Below are 15,381 nucleotides of genomic sequence, written 5' to 3' on the forward strand. Positions count from 1 at the left end.
AGACACTCCATGGTTGTGTTTTGTCTTGTCTTACATGTGAAGCAGGAATATTACTATTTAAATGTCTTCTTTGAACACACAAAAGTGTGCGACAGTATGCAGAGATGTCTGAGTGCGATTCAGGTCTGCGGGGGTGGTGGGAGCAGTATAAGCTGAAATCGGGGTTACTTGACATTTTTATGAATCAAGTCTGTTTGGAAATGAATCGTTAGTCTGAGTTTTATTGCTCCAATTACACGAGTCAGTCCTTGTCCTGTGTGCCCTTAATTAGCAAGCATTCAAGTCCTCTAATAATTAGCACCAGCTATTAGCTATTTTACATCACTCTTCATTTGTTGACAATTAAAAGGTCTATTATTAAAAGGCATGCCACATGGTTAATTAGAAGAAATGTCTCAGCAGCAAGTGAAGCAAAGGAAGTGGAGAATAGAGACTGACTGAACATAGGGGGAGCCGCGCTTCTCTCACAACTTCTCGAGTCTGTTTTCAGGTTGCTGCCTCAAGAGAGAACACCTTCATCACTGCTTCCACACACTTGCTGCAGTTTGTAAAGTTTTCTGCCTCAGAGTTCAGGATGGCTTTTGAAGAAACGTCCATATATGAAAACAACCGCATGGAAGAAAATGTAAAGAAATTAGAGCGGCAGCACAGTATGGAGAAGATGATCAACCTTCAGAGTCATCTTAAAATCATCTTTCCATGAAAACGTAACCAAAAAAGATATGTCTATATTAAAAGGCGTCACTAATGAGAATTAGAATGTATTTTGTCCATGATAAATAGAATTTGTAAATAAAGTTAAATAGTAGTAGTAGTACCGGTTTTATTTCAGTCAGTATCTTAACTCAGATATGATTAACTTAAAAAGGATAAACAACACAAACACAACTGTCCATCATGGTTCATATATGTGTAGAATTTGGTGAAGGTAAGAGGTTTGCAGGAAATACTACATACTGCAGATGATAGCGGACATACTGATGAAAATATAATTTCACAGTTGTAGGACAAAAACTAGGAAACAACATCTGTGTTAATATTAAGAGAAAATACTGTAAAAAGCAGGGAGTCAAACACATATATCCCTTTGGCTCCCTCACTGTGCCTCAGCTCTCATCACCTGTCGCCTCCTGCCAGGCCTTAACAAGTGGCAGGGGAAGCAGGCCGGCCAGAGCTGTGCTGATTGACAGAACAATTACTGGTAACATGCACCCCAGTGGGAAAACAGACAATTCCAAAGAGTAATGCACTTTGGTGTTGCATCACATATATATATATAGGGGCGACATGAAAAAATAAATAAAAGGACCCGTCTGTCTGTCTGATAAGCAAGTAAAAATATTTACTGTATTTGTTTCTGCCCCTATAAAACGTGAGGGACAGGCTTTTACCCTTGATCGAGGCCAGCCGGTTCTAACTATAGAAACACTTGGATACCAGTTTCGTCCGACTCTCACTGTTCATCTGTTAGCTCAGCGAGAGGTGCACCTTAAAGCTATTTTTATCCACACGCCTACTGACTGATTAGGAAGATGAAAATTAATTAAAAGAGACAATATGTATTAGAACATCTGCGATAGAGTATGCATCACAGACCTAATGAGCTACATATTATGTTAAGACATATATTTTAGATTGTAAGGTGGGAAATAGAACAACGTTGCGTGTACAATGTATGTACATATACATGTATGACAGCTGAAAAGATCCGTCAATATAACCATCAGCTAATCAATGAACTTAAACTGTAGCTGTTTTAATAATTCATTGTCCCCAACCGCTTAATCCGTTACGTGTTACTTGCATGTTGAAAATAAACCATTAATTCACTCATTCAATAGCTATTGGTGAAAATGATCCTCTGCTTTCATTCGGTGACCTCCTCTCCTCCACAGTCAGTCTCAGGCAGCCATCCTGGCCATTACCCCGTCACATGGCACTCCAGCCTGTAACAGCTGTATCACCCCACACTCTGACTTTCCAATTAGCTTATCTAAGAAAATAAGGAAGCTGAGCAATTCTCTGCTCCAGCAGCCTAACGTCTAGAATGTGGAAGGCACATCGTGTCACCAGGGTGGCTGTTGTCTGAGAAAGACACGTGGAAGAAGATACGCATTCATTCTCATTCTTTGTCTCATAAACACTCCTTTTGTCACTTCTACTGACATTTTTTCAATTCACCAAATTTTAATCTATTTATCTATCAAGAGTCGATTTGATTATGGAGATTTCATATATTTTGAATTGATGGTAAGTAATGACTCCGATTTAATTATTTGAGGATAAAACACGTCATGCTTGCATACACTATATAGTATGTATGTACATGTTTTTTATTCTCAGCTCCTATTTAATAAATGTATTTGATAGATGTACAATAGATAATATGTACAGGATTCTGTAAAGAAGATAATTTAAAGATAATCTCTCAAAGACTTCAAAAGCAATGTTTAAATAGTCTGTCATTACACATCAAGCATGCGTGTGGCGCTCACTGTTAGCAAAAGTAATCGCAGGTCTCTGCTATCTCTGTGTTGAAGCGGTCACAGACAGAGGGAAGGAAAACATGTGGAGGAAGGGATAGAGCACAGAGCCTTCCACCTGTAGCCATGACAGTTCTCTGGGAATGTAATCTGACAGTTGTCTCTCAGTGAGACGCTCAGCTTTGCTGAGGCCAGCCGAGCCCTGCAGCCTCCAGCACCAGATGATGCCGAGCCCCCAGGACATAAGGCACCTGCACAGGGAGATAAAGGTTTCAACTCCCAGGCTAATACTGGCGATTATTTTGATAAACACAAACGTGGGGTGATGTTGGGTGGAGAAGCAGTCTCTCGTTCTCTCTCTGTCATTTCCTTCTCCCTGTCCACATGTCTCAGTCGTCTCTGTCTTGTACTTTGCGTTTTTCTTCCTGCAGCCTCTTTCTGTCTGCTTCTGTAGCTCCCCCCTCTCTCGTTTCCTATATCTTCCTCTCTCTGTACCTTCTTCATCCTGTCCTGAGTGAGTTAAGATCAGACAGGCGAACCTCTCCACGCTTTACCATTTTATTTATTCCATATCTGTAACTGTCAAGAAGAAGATTGCTACTTTAGAAGCTGTCGGTGCTTTCTTGTGCTCATGGAAAGTCAAATAGAGGAGCTTGTGTTAAAAGCATCTTGACCACTTTGTGTGGACACAAACAATGTCAGCTGCCCCGGACAGTTGAAAAGTGCTCAACACGTGCACGAGAAGATGCACAGGGCTGAAAAGAGATGCTCTAACAGCAGAGGAAATGGAGTTATATATCTATACACCGGTATAAATATAAATATCACTTCCAGCTGTGTCACTTAAATACCTATTCAAGAAAGCTTAGAGAAACATGCATGATTAGCAAATACACAAAGGTTTCAACAAGACAAGGCTTTTACTCGGGTTAACACTGGAAACATAGCTCCATTTGTTCCTTTTGTTGTCACAATGTGGCCAAACATCGACAAAGACAAAATGAAAGCTTAATAATTACCGCTGCACCAAAACCATGTCATTTGTAAAGAAAATGGGGCCGTAACGTTTGGAAATCTGTTAATACATAATAACTGAATAATCTGTGTAACTTCACAGCCAGATAAATAACTTACTACGGCTTTAAAAGAAGTACAAGTGGTTGAAAGGATGAGGAAATATTAGCGGCTGGCAGAGTTAAAAATCCTTAAAAAAATCAAACACAACAGAGAAACTCAGTGGAGAGCTGAAGCTTCACAACGGCGACAGAAGAGAGAGCAGAGGTGCTTCGTGTTGCACGGTGCCGCCGCGTCTTTCCTGTCTATGGAATCGTGCCCATTGTATCTTTCATTAGCCAGCCGCCCCAGCGCGGCAGTATCACTGACTTGGAAATGCAGACAGCTCAGGGTGGCAGATGCCTGGCTTCTTTGTGGATGCCCTCCATCAGCTGATGACAGATGTCAGGGCTCCTCTTGGACGGCAACACTTCATCAAGCTACCCTGTTCTTCCTCCTCGCCCCGCTGCATGCAGCAGGCTGCTTGGCAGATGCAGTGCCCAACCCCACTGCACCAGCCCTATTTCCTCCTGCCACACCTATTCATTTACAAACACAAACACACACACACACACACACACACACACTCAGATCTATTCATCCATCAGTCAAGCGTTATTACATCAGACAGCCGTCAGACTGGCAACCAATGGATCACATGCTAATGCACCCTCCCAAAAAAACCTCTGGAAATCTAAAGTATCCGTTTGTTGAGACAGAGACCTTCATCCAAGTTGCAGAAAGTACTCGACGCACTGCGAGGATCATAGTGATGTCTACAGATTATCCAGGATTCAATGTAAAGACAATCACAACGAGTGTTAAGCTTGCTACTCCATTGTTACTTACCATTTTGGCCTGCTGGTGGATTTGACTACTGGAGACATGCCATCTCTATACAGGCTCTTGGTCTTGGAGAAGTTTACCACGTTAAAAATGACTCTCTGAAAAACATTGAAAAACACAGAAGTCTTGTTAAAACCACCAAAAGCTGAAATCGGTTTGAATAAGAGCAACAATCTTGGGTAATCTGAAAAGAAATGCAGCAATACAACAAGAATGCTGGTTGAGAAGATTACTGTGAGCTAGTAAGTATGTTATTATGGCCTTTTTTTGTGTCTTCAGAACACCCAGATTACAATACCATGAATAAAACTACAGATAAAATCGTGTTAACTATAAAAACTAGAACAAAAAGTGTTTATTGACAAACTTTTTCCTTGATTGGAATGAGACTATACTGATATCGTAAAGACTAATTGTATAACTGATTGTGACTAAATCAATACACACTATAATTACTTAAATTATGAGCTCAAAATGGTAGTTTGAAAAATAAATTAGATTTTTATTTTAATCAAATGTAAAATCTAAATATTCTGTTGATCGGAGGGTTTGTGCAGCAGGTTTGTTTCCCTGGAGAAGAAGGGGAATAATGCCTGGGCAGTGAGAAAGCAAGACGCGGAGGCCTGCGGTGGAACTGAGCTCCAAATTGGTCCTCTGACCAGAGTTCTCTGGCCAAAGGCCAACTGAAGCAGCTAATCGCTGGTTTACAAAACAGAAACACCTTCAAAGCCACAAAACGGTTTCACAATCATTTCCTTAATGTGACTTGAATCTATAAAATGCAAAAGAAGCTCAGCAAGATTGTCGACCATGGTGCCAATACCACAATGGAGAACACCAACGGCACACAAAATCTGGAAACATTACCATTACAGTGAGGATATAAGGCATCTGTAATATACCACAGATGATCCCATGTCGCAGACCCAAACTGTCTGATAAAAGGCAGCTGCTCCAAAGAGTACCAGCCTCTAATCTGGGCAGACATTATGATTTTCCCCAGAGGGATGCTACCGAACCCAAAACATTAAGCTTTGCCTGGAGTGCAGAGGACAGTCATGGTGTCTTACTTTCAACCTCCTCCGGACCAAGGACTTTCTTTCAAAGATAAAAATATTGTGGAATAGCCCCTCCTCCCTCCCTCCTATGGTATGCATAATAAGAATGAGGGGAAGTGGGAAAATATGGACGCGAAAATGAATAAATATATGTATTTTAAAAGTCAAATGAATGGCTGCGGTAATATTGTGGAGATGTAAATGAATCCTATTGATGGTGCATATCAAATTACCAGCTCAGTCTAGGTGACAGAAGTTAACTGGGTTCTACTGAAATCCTATTAAAGATTCCCCACCCTTCTTTTCTTTCTCCCTCCACCTCCCCGTTCTCCCCCTCAGCATCCATTTCTCCCCTTTTCTCCTGCCTGGCATCAGAGGAAAGGGGATTGCCGATTGTAGCAAGCTGATTCAGACTTAGGTAAAATGACATCTAACTGATGTTGAGACTGGCAGCAGGCTCCTGTAGCAAGGAGATAAGACCATTGCTGCTGGCATTTCAATTACACTTTACTGCCCTGCACATCTGTTGCAAGAGCTACTTTTCAGCATTTTCCCCTCAGGCAAATACAGCCTTACCCAGACTTTCTTGGCTGTGCAGCCTTCTTCCTCATCCTTTATCCAAACAAATTTAGGTTGTCTTCCTCCTTAGCTTCACTCAACCCAGCGTTTGTAATCTATTTGTTTGGCTAACTCAGAGGGAGCTCAGACTGGACATGTGACAGGAACACATGCACGGTGAAGGAAAGGAAAGGAAGGCGGACAGAATGCCAGAATGACACATAAAACATGGGTGGGAGAAGGTAAAATGCACTGCAGCTAGACAGACAAATATAGCAGGGAGAAACACAAAGTGTGGCAATAATTACTGGCACTGGCGGTCTGATGTAAACGCCACAGACTTGGTCACATGGTGAGGTCAAGACTAAACACTGATCACAATGATAGTCTTAAACATGAGAGACAAAATAAACTTTGAGAAGCTAAAAGCCAAGGTAGCAAATCTCAGTGCTAACAAGCATTGGCCCTCTTTGGAAGATATTCACAGGACACAAAAGTGTTGCAGTATGTCCTGCAGAGTAGATTCTGCTCCCTGGTGCAGCAACAACTTGTAGACTGAATTGCTTCCGCTTCCAGAAGGGGTTTCTTCACGTGAAAACTATAAAACCATTTTGCTTTCTACAGTTACAACATTAGAAATGTCCATATATCTAGCCTGCTCTTCTCTCATCTCTCCTCTGCTTTAGATGATCGGGATCAGTGATTTTACTTTTGGGGCCACAGACAGAAAATCAGTTCATAGATTCTGTGCGTCGTCTCTGCCAGTTAGTAGGCAACTTTTCTTTGCGCTTTTCTTTAAACCCAACCATATAATATAGATACTGTGACTCGACTGACGGGATGTTTAGACAGATTTTCAACATATTTGACCAATAAACATGATTCGGATTCTCTCTCACTTGTACAGACACACACACACACACTTGGAAGAATTTGACTCAAACACACTGCTGTAGGGCTATTTCTCCAGATCGTTAAAATGTACACACAACCAGGACCAATTTAGAACGCGTGTGTGTGCAAGTGTGCTGCCCTGGAAGATTTAATTAGGCTTGGAGCAGTTAGAAGAGATTAACATCCATGCTGTCTGAGCTGTCATGTCGACAGAGCGTGTCAAAGCCCTCCACCATCCTCATCACTGCAGCATTACAGACTGGAACACGTGTCTTTGAGGTGTTACAACACATGTACACACACGGGCATGTACCTTGTAGAAGATAATAGACATCCCTAAATATTGCGTCCAAGACTAAATAAAACGATTACATTTCTCAAAATGACAACATTGAACACAAGGCTGTCGAGCAGAGATGCTTGCGAGGGTTGCATGATCATACTACAGCTGAACGTCTTTTGCCTGACAGAATTTTACAACATGCAAAAGTCAAATGAACTTTAATGGTCCAATAAAACTAAAATTAAACAGTAAAAAAAAAAAAAAGAGTCATACTTCTATTTCACACAACAAATAATTAGACTCTAACTGCAGGGACTTAATTAAGTCATTGAACATTACCAAGGACATTACCAAGGACACAAAAACCTTTACAGATATTTCAAGCGTCTGGGAACTGCGATAACTTGTGGAAAAAGAGTATAACGTGTGATCAGTGCGTGACAGGGACTGGCACTGAACACTGCTGGTGTCGCTCCAACGTGCATTTAGTACAAAACTTCTCCACTGATCCTGCGTGTGGCCAGATAGCAATGAAAGAAGCCCAGATAAATTACTTTGGAAGCCATTGTTAACGTGTAGTCACAGACTGAATACTTTGTTATTTTCATAATGATGGTTGAGATAATAAAGACGTCATAATCTGCAAAGATGTAACCGAGACGTCTCTGAATACACAGCACCCCTTGATGGTCTGTTCTTAAAAAAAAACTTGCGTTGACATAGTTTTATATAACACATTTATATTATATAACTACTTTACATAATACATAAAAACAATTCCTGTTCTCCATAACCCATTTTAAACACCAACAGGACATTAAAAGAAAAATAATCCAGAGAATGCAAACTGAACAGAATAAAAGGGTATTATACAAAGTAATAAAACAGACTAGGATGTGCGGAAAAATAAAAATAAAATACACTAGTAAATAAGGAAAATAAATAACATTTAATTAAATACTGAGGTTTTTTTTTAGGAAACAACAACATTCTCAGCAGCCCTCAGGAAGAATGTTATATAAATGGGGAGCATAAAAATAAAAGAACGCCTTGCAGTCAGTTTTTGGAAAAATTAAAAGGCCACTGGCAGAAAAACTGAGGGCTCTGGAAAGTTCATAGAATAAAAGCACATTTGAAACATAAATGATCATAAATGATAAAGACCATGAAGAGTTTTACAGACCAATAAAAAAATATATACCGGTACATTTACCTCTATTTGTATCTGACAGACAGCCGAAGCAGTGAAAGGTGTCCTCTGTTTCTGGTCTGAGTCAGCTCACAAGCAGCTTGTGCTGAAGCAATACAAAACTAAAAGTAATTCCAATGCAAAAATATTGAGAAGGACCAGAATTGACGTTGTTTAGGAAAGACCTGTTTTACTGTGTAAACAGTGTTTATGTATGCTATACAGGTGTCCAACAGGTACAAGAACAGAATGATTGTTCAGTCATGCATTTAGCAATAATGCATTATGCTGTGGTGTGTGCGTGCGTGCGTGTTCAAGGAAATTAAAATGGAAAATGCTCCAGGGAACGGAGCGAAAAATTACACTTTTTACTTTTAAATCAGTTTATCGCAGAAACATCATTAGTCCCACAACACCAGTCTTGAAATGCTGCCCTGTGGTCTATAACAGCAGTAATGTAGCAGAATAAAATAAAAAAATTCCATCATTACCTGTGCTCATCACGACTAGATCGCCTCGGCTATACTGTGATTTTCACGTTCTGTAATACAAGTGGGCAGCCGATCTGTGAGCCTCATCCAGAGCTATCAGAGACACACATGTTTGATGTCTGTTGGCAGCTCTGCTGTCTTTGATCAGTCTGATCGCTGACACACAGCGTGCCGACTACCCACAGTACAGGGGCTGCCTTATTCTGTACTGTACTCATATATCTGAGGTGTTGTACTTGAGTCTAGTTCTGTTGTTTTTTGGGACATTTCCAGCTTCTCCTCCCCTAAAGCACATTTCAGAGGAAACACAAGAACACTTTCTGTGACGACCAAATCTCTGGGGCATTATGCGGGCATTTGTTGTGTATTATAATGGGGCCATAATGCATAATGACTGACACACACACACACACACGCTATGAGAACAGGCATAACACTACAGAATGAATCGTCAAGTGTTTTATGGATGCTTTTGACTCGTTTTAAATAGAGGTCGAGTGATTCAGCTCATAATAAATCATGATCATCAACACTCACCTGTACAGTAGAATGATGCTATCATTACTGAGCCTGCTTCCAGGACCCTTCTCCTCCCTCCATCCCTGTTTGAAACACGCAGGTGGATTTTCTTTTGTATAGGTTATCTGGCCGATGTAATTCTGAACGAATATTGTGACACTTTTAGAAAATATGGCAAAGTTACCTACTTCAGCTTTAGGTCAAGTTTTCAGATATCATGTACTTTTAACTTTTCCCTGCTTGTGTAATGCTGAATGTTTAAAGAGAAGTTCTGAATCCATTAAATATGTTATTAAGCATATTATATTTATATAACGTGGGGTTAGTTCAGCTGGCAAACATGCCTAGTTTCTATTTATACTTTGAACACATATTTCAGTGAAGATGTTGAAACACAAGAATATTGAGTACGTGAAAGAGTAATTTATATATTTCCGTGTACGTCTTCTTATCATTAAATTTGTGGAGGTGAAGTACATCATATTGAAACGTTTACAGTAAGTGTTTGCAGTAAGTGATGTTGAGAATGTTCATGTTTACTGAGTTTCATTTAGTCTGGTTTGCCTGCTACATCAATGAATTCTACTTTGGCAAGTACAATAACTAATAGAACCAAAGGCTGGAAGATATGAAACTAAAACCGGAAGTTGAGCGACAGTGTTTTCAGTACTTTTATGGTGACACCTTAGGGTGCACAGAAGGGGCATCTTGACTGTGGCAAGGTGAAAGTGACAAAGGTCATAAGTCAGCCAAAGGTGGAGATAACAGTTTGACAGGGGGGACACTGAGGGACAACCTGGGCAGAGGACACAGCCTAGTATGTATCGTGTGTGTGTGTGTGTGTGTGTGCGTGTGTGTGTCTCGGGGGATAGGTGGGAGTCGAGGCATGACTCCTGTGGGAGGATGTGTGACCTTGAGCCAAGTCTGTTATACACATCCTGGCAGACAAAATCCCACGCTGACAGCGTCATCCAGCACAAATAAATGTCAGCAATGTTACGAACGCATGGTGCCCCACTCAAACATCCAATCCTATCTCTGCTTTCTTTTATCTTCCTACCTTCTCTATTTTTTTCTTCAGTGTAATCTTACTGACAGTAAGTCTCCAAAGACCAATGTCTCAAGGTGCTGATACGAGGAAGGGGAGGATGTATCCTTTAACTGAGTTACAAGCACACACACATAGATGCTCAAACACACACATGCGCATGCAAAGACATACACACAAACACACTAGGTATCCCTCTGCTACTTGCCCAACTTGAACACAACTTAAACTGACAAAAGACTACACACTAATACTCCTACATTCATTTTGGTTTGTTTGCACTAATTCTTGAATGCCCCAAGGAAACGTGAGCTAACTTGCAGTAGAACCTATGAGCTACCTGGGTATTGATCCCAGGAGGCACGAGTCACTGCAGCTGCCTCTTAAATGGCAGTTATTAATTTCCTTCTCCCCCTTTCACTGAAAAAGGATTATTCAAAGCAGTGCTGTTCCGGGAGATATCAGATAGCACTGTGACGGTCTTTTAAAGAGCTTTTGTTTGGTTTCGCATTCATGGCTTTTTTTTTTTTATCAGATTCTTTCATTCAACTACGGAGGAGAGAGTTTCTGCAATGGGCCCTGAGTCGAAAGGCAATATCTCCCCTCCATTGTACAACAATGTCGAACTGGGACTTCTTTAATGAGGCCTTCTCTCAGAGCGACTGACAGCAATGGGGTCTGATGGGGTCACAGACATGTGCACACGCGCACACACACACCAGAATTGATTCATGCTTGAATATTTTACTGCTCACAAACAAACATCAGTTCACCTCTATGGAAGTATTATCCATCTAATACGGAAATTCCCTACAAAACCAAATATTACATGTGACAATGATACACAGCGCTACTACATGAATCACCTATTCACGTGTAAAAGATTGTCTGCTATGTGTTTTTGGCTAAAGTTGATTGATGCTTAATGTGTCACAATCTGTCAGACGCGTACTGTAAGTACTATGATTGCTGTAGATACTGGAGCTTCCTGACCCTGTGTTCATTAAACATACAGTTATTTTTATCTTTGTATCATTAAGTACCATCCAGTCATGAAAGCATGTATATGTTTGAAGTATTTTCTATTTCATACAAACCACCACCGTTATAGTGAACACACGATCACTTCAGAAGGACCCAGTGTATTCACTGCCTAACTGAATCCTTTGTGTAACATTGATAATAATGTATTAGCAGAGATATCCTAATCAATTTTACTATGACAAATTCTACTAATCTCATATACCTGCCAAACGGATGTCTGATCCAATAACTCCTTCCATCAAGTGTTGATTAAAAATATATTTGAGACATTTAAATAAGTGTTAAAGGTGATCTCTTCAAGACTTTTGTGTGGATGAGATTAAACGATCAATATCACATTAATACATTTAACTGGGGGAGAGGCCATTTCAGTGTCTTCGTGCCTGAACAAATGGTCTGTGTTTAGCAAGAGTTGATTTTTAAAGGACGTAGATTGTGAATTGACCTTTGCAAACACATCTGTCGTATGTTTGGAAGAAAAACAATGAAATACAGGAAGCTAGTGAATTTGCTACTGCTAAATGGTAGTATACCAATAATATATTTTAGGTTGTAGAGCACCATATACCTCCCATCTCTTCGATGGTTCCCTGTCAATCTGCAAGCCCAACCAATACATGCATAATGTAAAGACATAAATAATTAAAATTCTCTCAAAATACAGTTGTGTCCATTACTATTATTTTATTTATCCATTCATTTTTTTTCTTTATTAGGGACGATGCACATCGGTCTATGGGTCATAGACACACAAGCCCATCATAGTGTGTATGCTGTGAGGTCAGACCTCTGCCACAGACACTCCATGAAGGATGAAGAGAACGGCAACAACAGCCAACTGCTGCACTTCTCTTCTCTCCCTCTTTTCACCGCCTCACATTTGTCTTCTCACCTTCTTTTTTCCCCTTTGCCTTCTGATTTAAACATGGAAGAGTAAATTTGCTCATTCTGTAGGCAGCATCTCTTTTTATTTCTCTTTTCTTCTTGTTATTCCTCTCTCTCTCCCCTCTTTTCTCAGGCAGGCCTGTGCTGTCAGGCTCTTCCAGAGCAGTGGGGTTGTCAAGAGTGATGGATGACTATCAACCTTCTGCTGTCTTCCACTACGCTCCTGGGAGATTTACAGGCTCGCTGACTACCAGGCATGAAAACCAATCTCTCTCTCATTCTTCCCTCCCTTCCTCCATCCACGCCTGCCTCGCTCCTTCCATCTTTCTCCCTTTATTTCAACATCTCCTCCGCTACCAAAAAAAGCTTTCATAATGGAAAGATATGTTGGAAATAACATTGAGATACACGTGGACACAGGAAAGCTCGCTCGCTTGTCTTGAGGGTTCTTGTGGATGTGTCAGCGGAGAACAGCATCCTCACTGATTCGCCTCCTCTCTGAAAGCCTATCTTGCCCATCTTCATCTTCTCCATTGCTTGCAGCTCCTTCATAGACTTCTGACACATGTTCACGTTGTTTCCGCTGTGGTTGCCATGGCATTGAAGAAAGGTTCTTGGCTAATTACCGGCTGAAAATGTGCTCTTTTTATTGCAACCATTTTGTTAATGATTATAAAAAGCTACCATGGTAATGCAATTAAACCGTTTCATTATTATTATCAATACCCTGAATTGAAAAATATGAAAGACCAAGAAAAATCCCTAATATAGAAAATCTTAGTATTTTGCAATCTGTCTCAGTTCATTTGTCTTGGGTGTACAGTGCTGGAAGAGGGCCTACTGTACAGTACTGAAATACCATGCAAGAGTGAGAAAACATTTATTTTCTTTAATAAATAAACAACGCACCCACCTTGCTCAGGTGCAAAACTACCGCCTACATCATAATGTTCTCCATCCTTTCATTATGTAAAAAAAACTAATTAAAAGTACCACCTGAGATTTAAACTGATGAATGCATTTCCACCTCTTGGAGCGAAATAATTAGCCCTTTAGCATTAAACAATCTACCTATCTAACACAAACTTCACAACAAAGTTCAGATATCTTGCACAGATTTAGAGCTTTATATATATATATGTATATTTACAAATCTCATTGCACACCACAGATTCAGAACACATTGGCAACATGACCCTATGTTCACTAATCATAAAGCGAGCCCAAGGATTAATAAATGACGGATGTTAACATGCTATTTCTTGGTGTACAAAGCGCTGCTGGACATATCCATCCACATATCTACCCAACCATCCATCCATCTTCTTGTAGGCGAGACGATTGAGGTTGTCTCATCCACAGCAGCTTTATCGGTCTTGAGAGTGGTGGAGCCTATCCCAGCTGCCTACAGGCGAGAGGTGGGGCCACACATAGACAGACAACCACTCACACACACACACACACACACACACACACACCTATAGAAGATGTCCCTTCTGTGCAGAACCTGGAGAGAACCCATGCAGACACTGGGAGAACATACAAACTCCGCACAGAAAGGAATCAAACCCGGAACCTTCTTACAACAGCGTGAGTTACTACGCCAACGTGGCGGCCGAGGACACATATGTAAAATGTAATACAGCTTTTTGTTTTTAAACACTGATATGCAATTATACCCATCATATCAATTCAATTATGCCACTGTTTTATTTTTTCGTTTGGTGTAAGTAAAACAAATGTTGCATAGAAGAGCTCTGCTATTGAACGGTCTTTGTGTAAAAAAAACATTTTTTCCCCCTCTGTCCGTCTTTGTCTTCCTCTCTCTCTCTGTCTCTCCCCCCCCCCCCACAACATTTCAAAACTTGAAATTACTTTGCAGATGTGTGAGAGGTATAGTGCAGAGAGGGGTGGAGCAATAAAATCATAAATAAACAGGAGCTTTGGCGGGTTTCCCCAACACACTAAGTGCTGCCATTTGACCTCAGGCGGGGAAGGAATGATAGATCTGCCCTTCTCTGTCCTACAGCTGTTCACACATCAACAGCAGAAATTCCAATTAAAATTGTGAAGTGGCAGCATCTTTATCGCTACTGACACTCTAGAGCCCTATGTGTCACTTCAGGCCTGAATGAGCTGATGAGGAGAATAGGTGTAGAGAGAGAAGGTAAGGAGGTCCAGCACAACTGGTCGGCCATATTCTAAGTTTCTTTTGTCTGCACCGTTGCCGGAGGCCTTCAGTCTAAGACACATTTTGACAAAATGCATTCAGGCTAATTTGAAACTGAAAACAGAGAATAAAATATGAGGTCAAAAGGGGGTGAAGGTTGTGAAGGGTGAAGGATACTGAGCTCATCACTGACTGTTGTGCTGCGCTTGCAGGAAGTGATGTCACTGGTCAGTGTTTAGAATGTGGTAGTGGGACTGTGAGGGCGCTAACCCCACAGCCCTGATGAATATTGTGAATGGCTGATGCCTCAGTAGAATATCAATCACTTCCTGCAACCCACAACATAATCAGATTATGCAGTGTTGACAGGAACTGTTAAACCGTTAAAGTCCAGGATATGCAGCCTTGATAATTTGCTACATATATATATATATATATTATGGTTTTAACTGCATAGCTTCAGATATATTGCAGATAGTATACAATTGAAAACTGCAGTAATTAAACCTCTTCAAAAACAAATCTAATCTGGATGTTTCCGTAAAAAGAAACTACAGACCCATATCAAACCTTCCATTTCTGGGAAAAATCATTTACACACAAAGACTAGCGATGAAAAAACTCTAAATAATAATTGACTGCATCTGCAGATCTGAACTGCTGATGGTGCTGCAAATCTGTAAATGCAAGTTATAATGCTATGCCAAATGCCGGACGCCTCATGCCAATGGCACTATATATCCTTGTTTGTGTTAGTATTATAAGATTATTTATATCAAGACATTTTTACAACTTGAGAGTGGAAAAGCACAAATCAAGAAGCTGACACAATCATTATCATGATGGGAACAGAAAGGACG

The 15,381-nt window shown here is 40.6% G+C and overlaps 1 protein-coding gene across 1 annotated transcript in view; it reads right to left on the reverse strand.

Annotated features, from left to right (window-relative positions):
• Window positions 1–15,381, reverse strand: part of agbl4 (AGBL carboxypeptidase 4) — a 189,886-nt gene that overhangs the window by 113,108 nt on the left and 61,397 nt on the right. The window contains exon 4 of the mRNA XM_068743739.1: window positions 4,386–4,480. Coding sequence (XP_068599840.1) covers window positions 4,386–4,480 — 95 coding nt within the window. The remainder of the gene's footprint in view (window positions 1–4,385; window positions 4,481–15,381) is intronic.

The sequence above is a fragment of the Brachionichthys hirsutus genome, chromosome 9, assembly GCF_040956055.1.
Source record: "Brachionichthys hirsutus isolate HB-005 chromosome 9, CSIRO-AGI_Bhir_v1, whole genome shotgun sequence".
NCBI classification, from domain to species: Eukaryota; Metazoa; Chordata; class Actinopteri; order Lophiiformes; family Brachionichthyidae; genus Brachionichthys; species Brachionichthys hirsutus.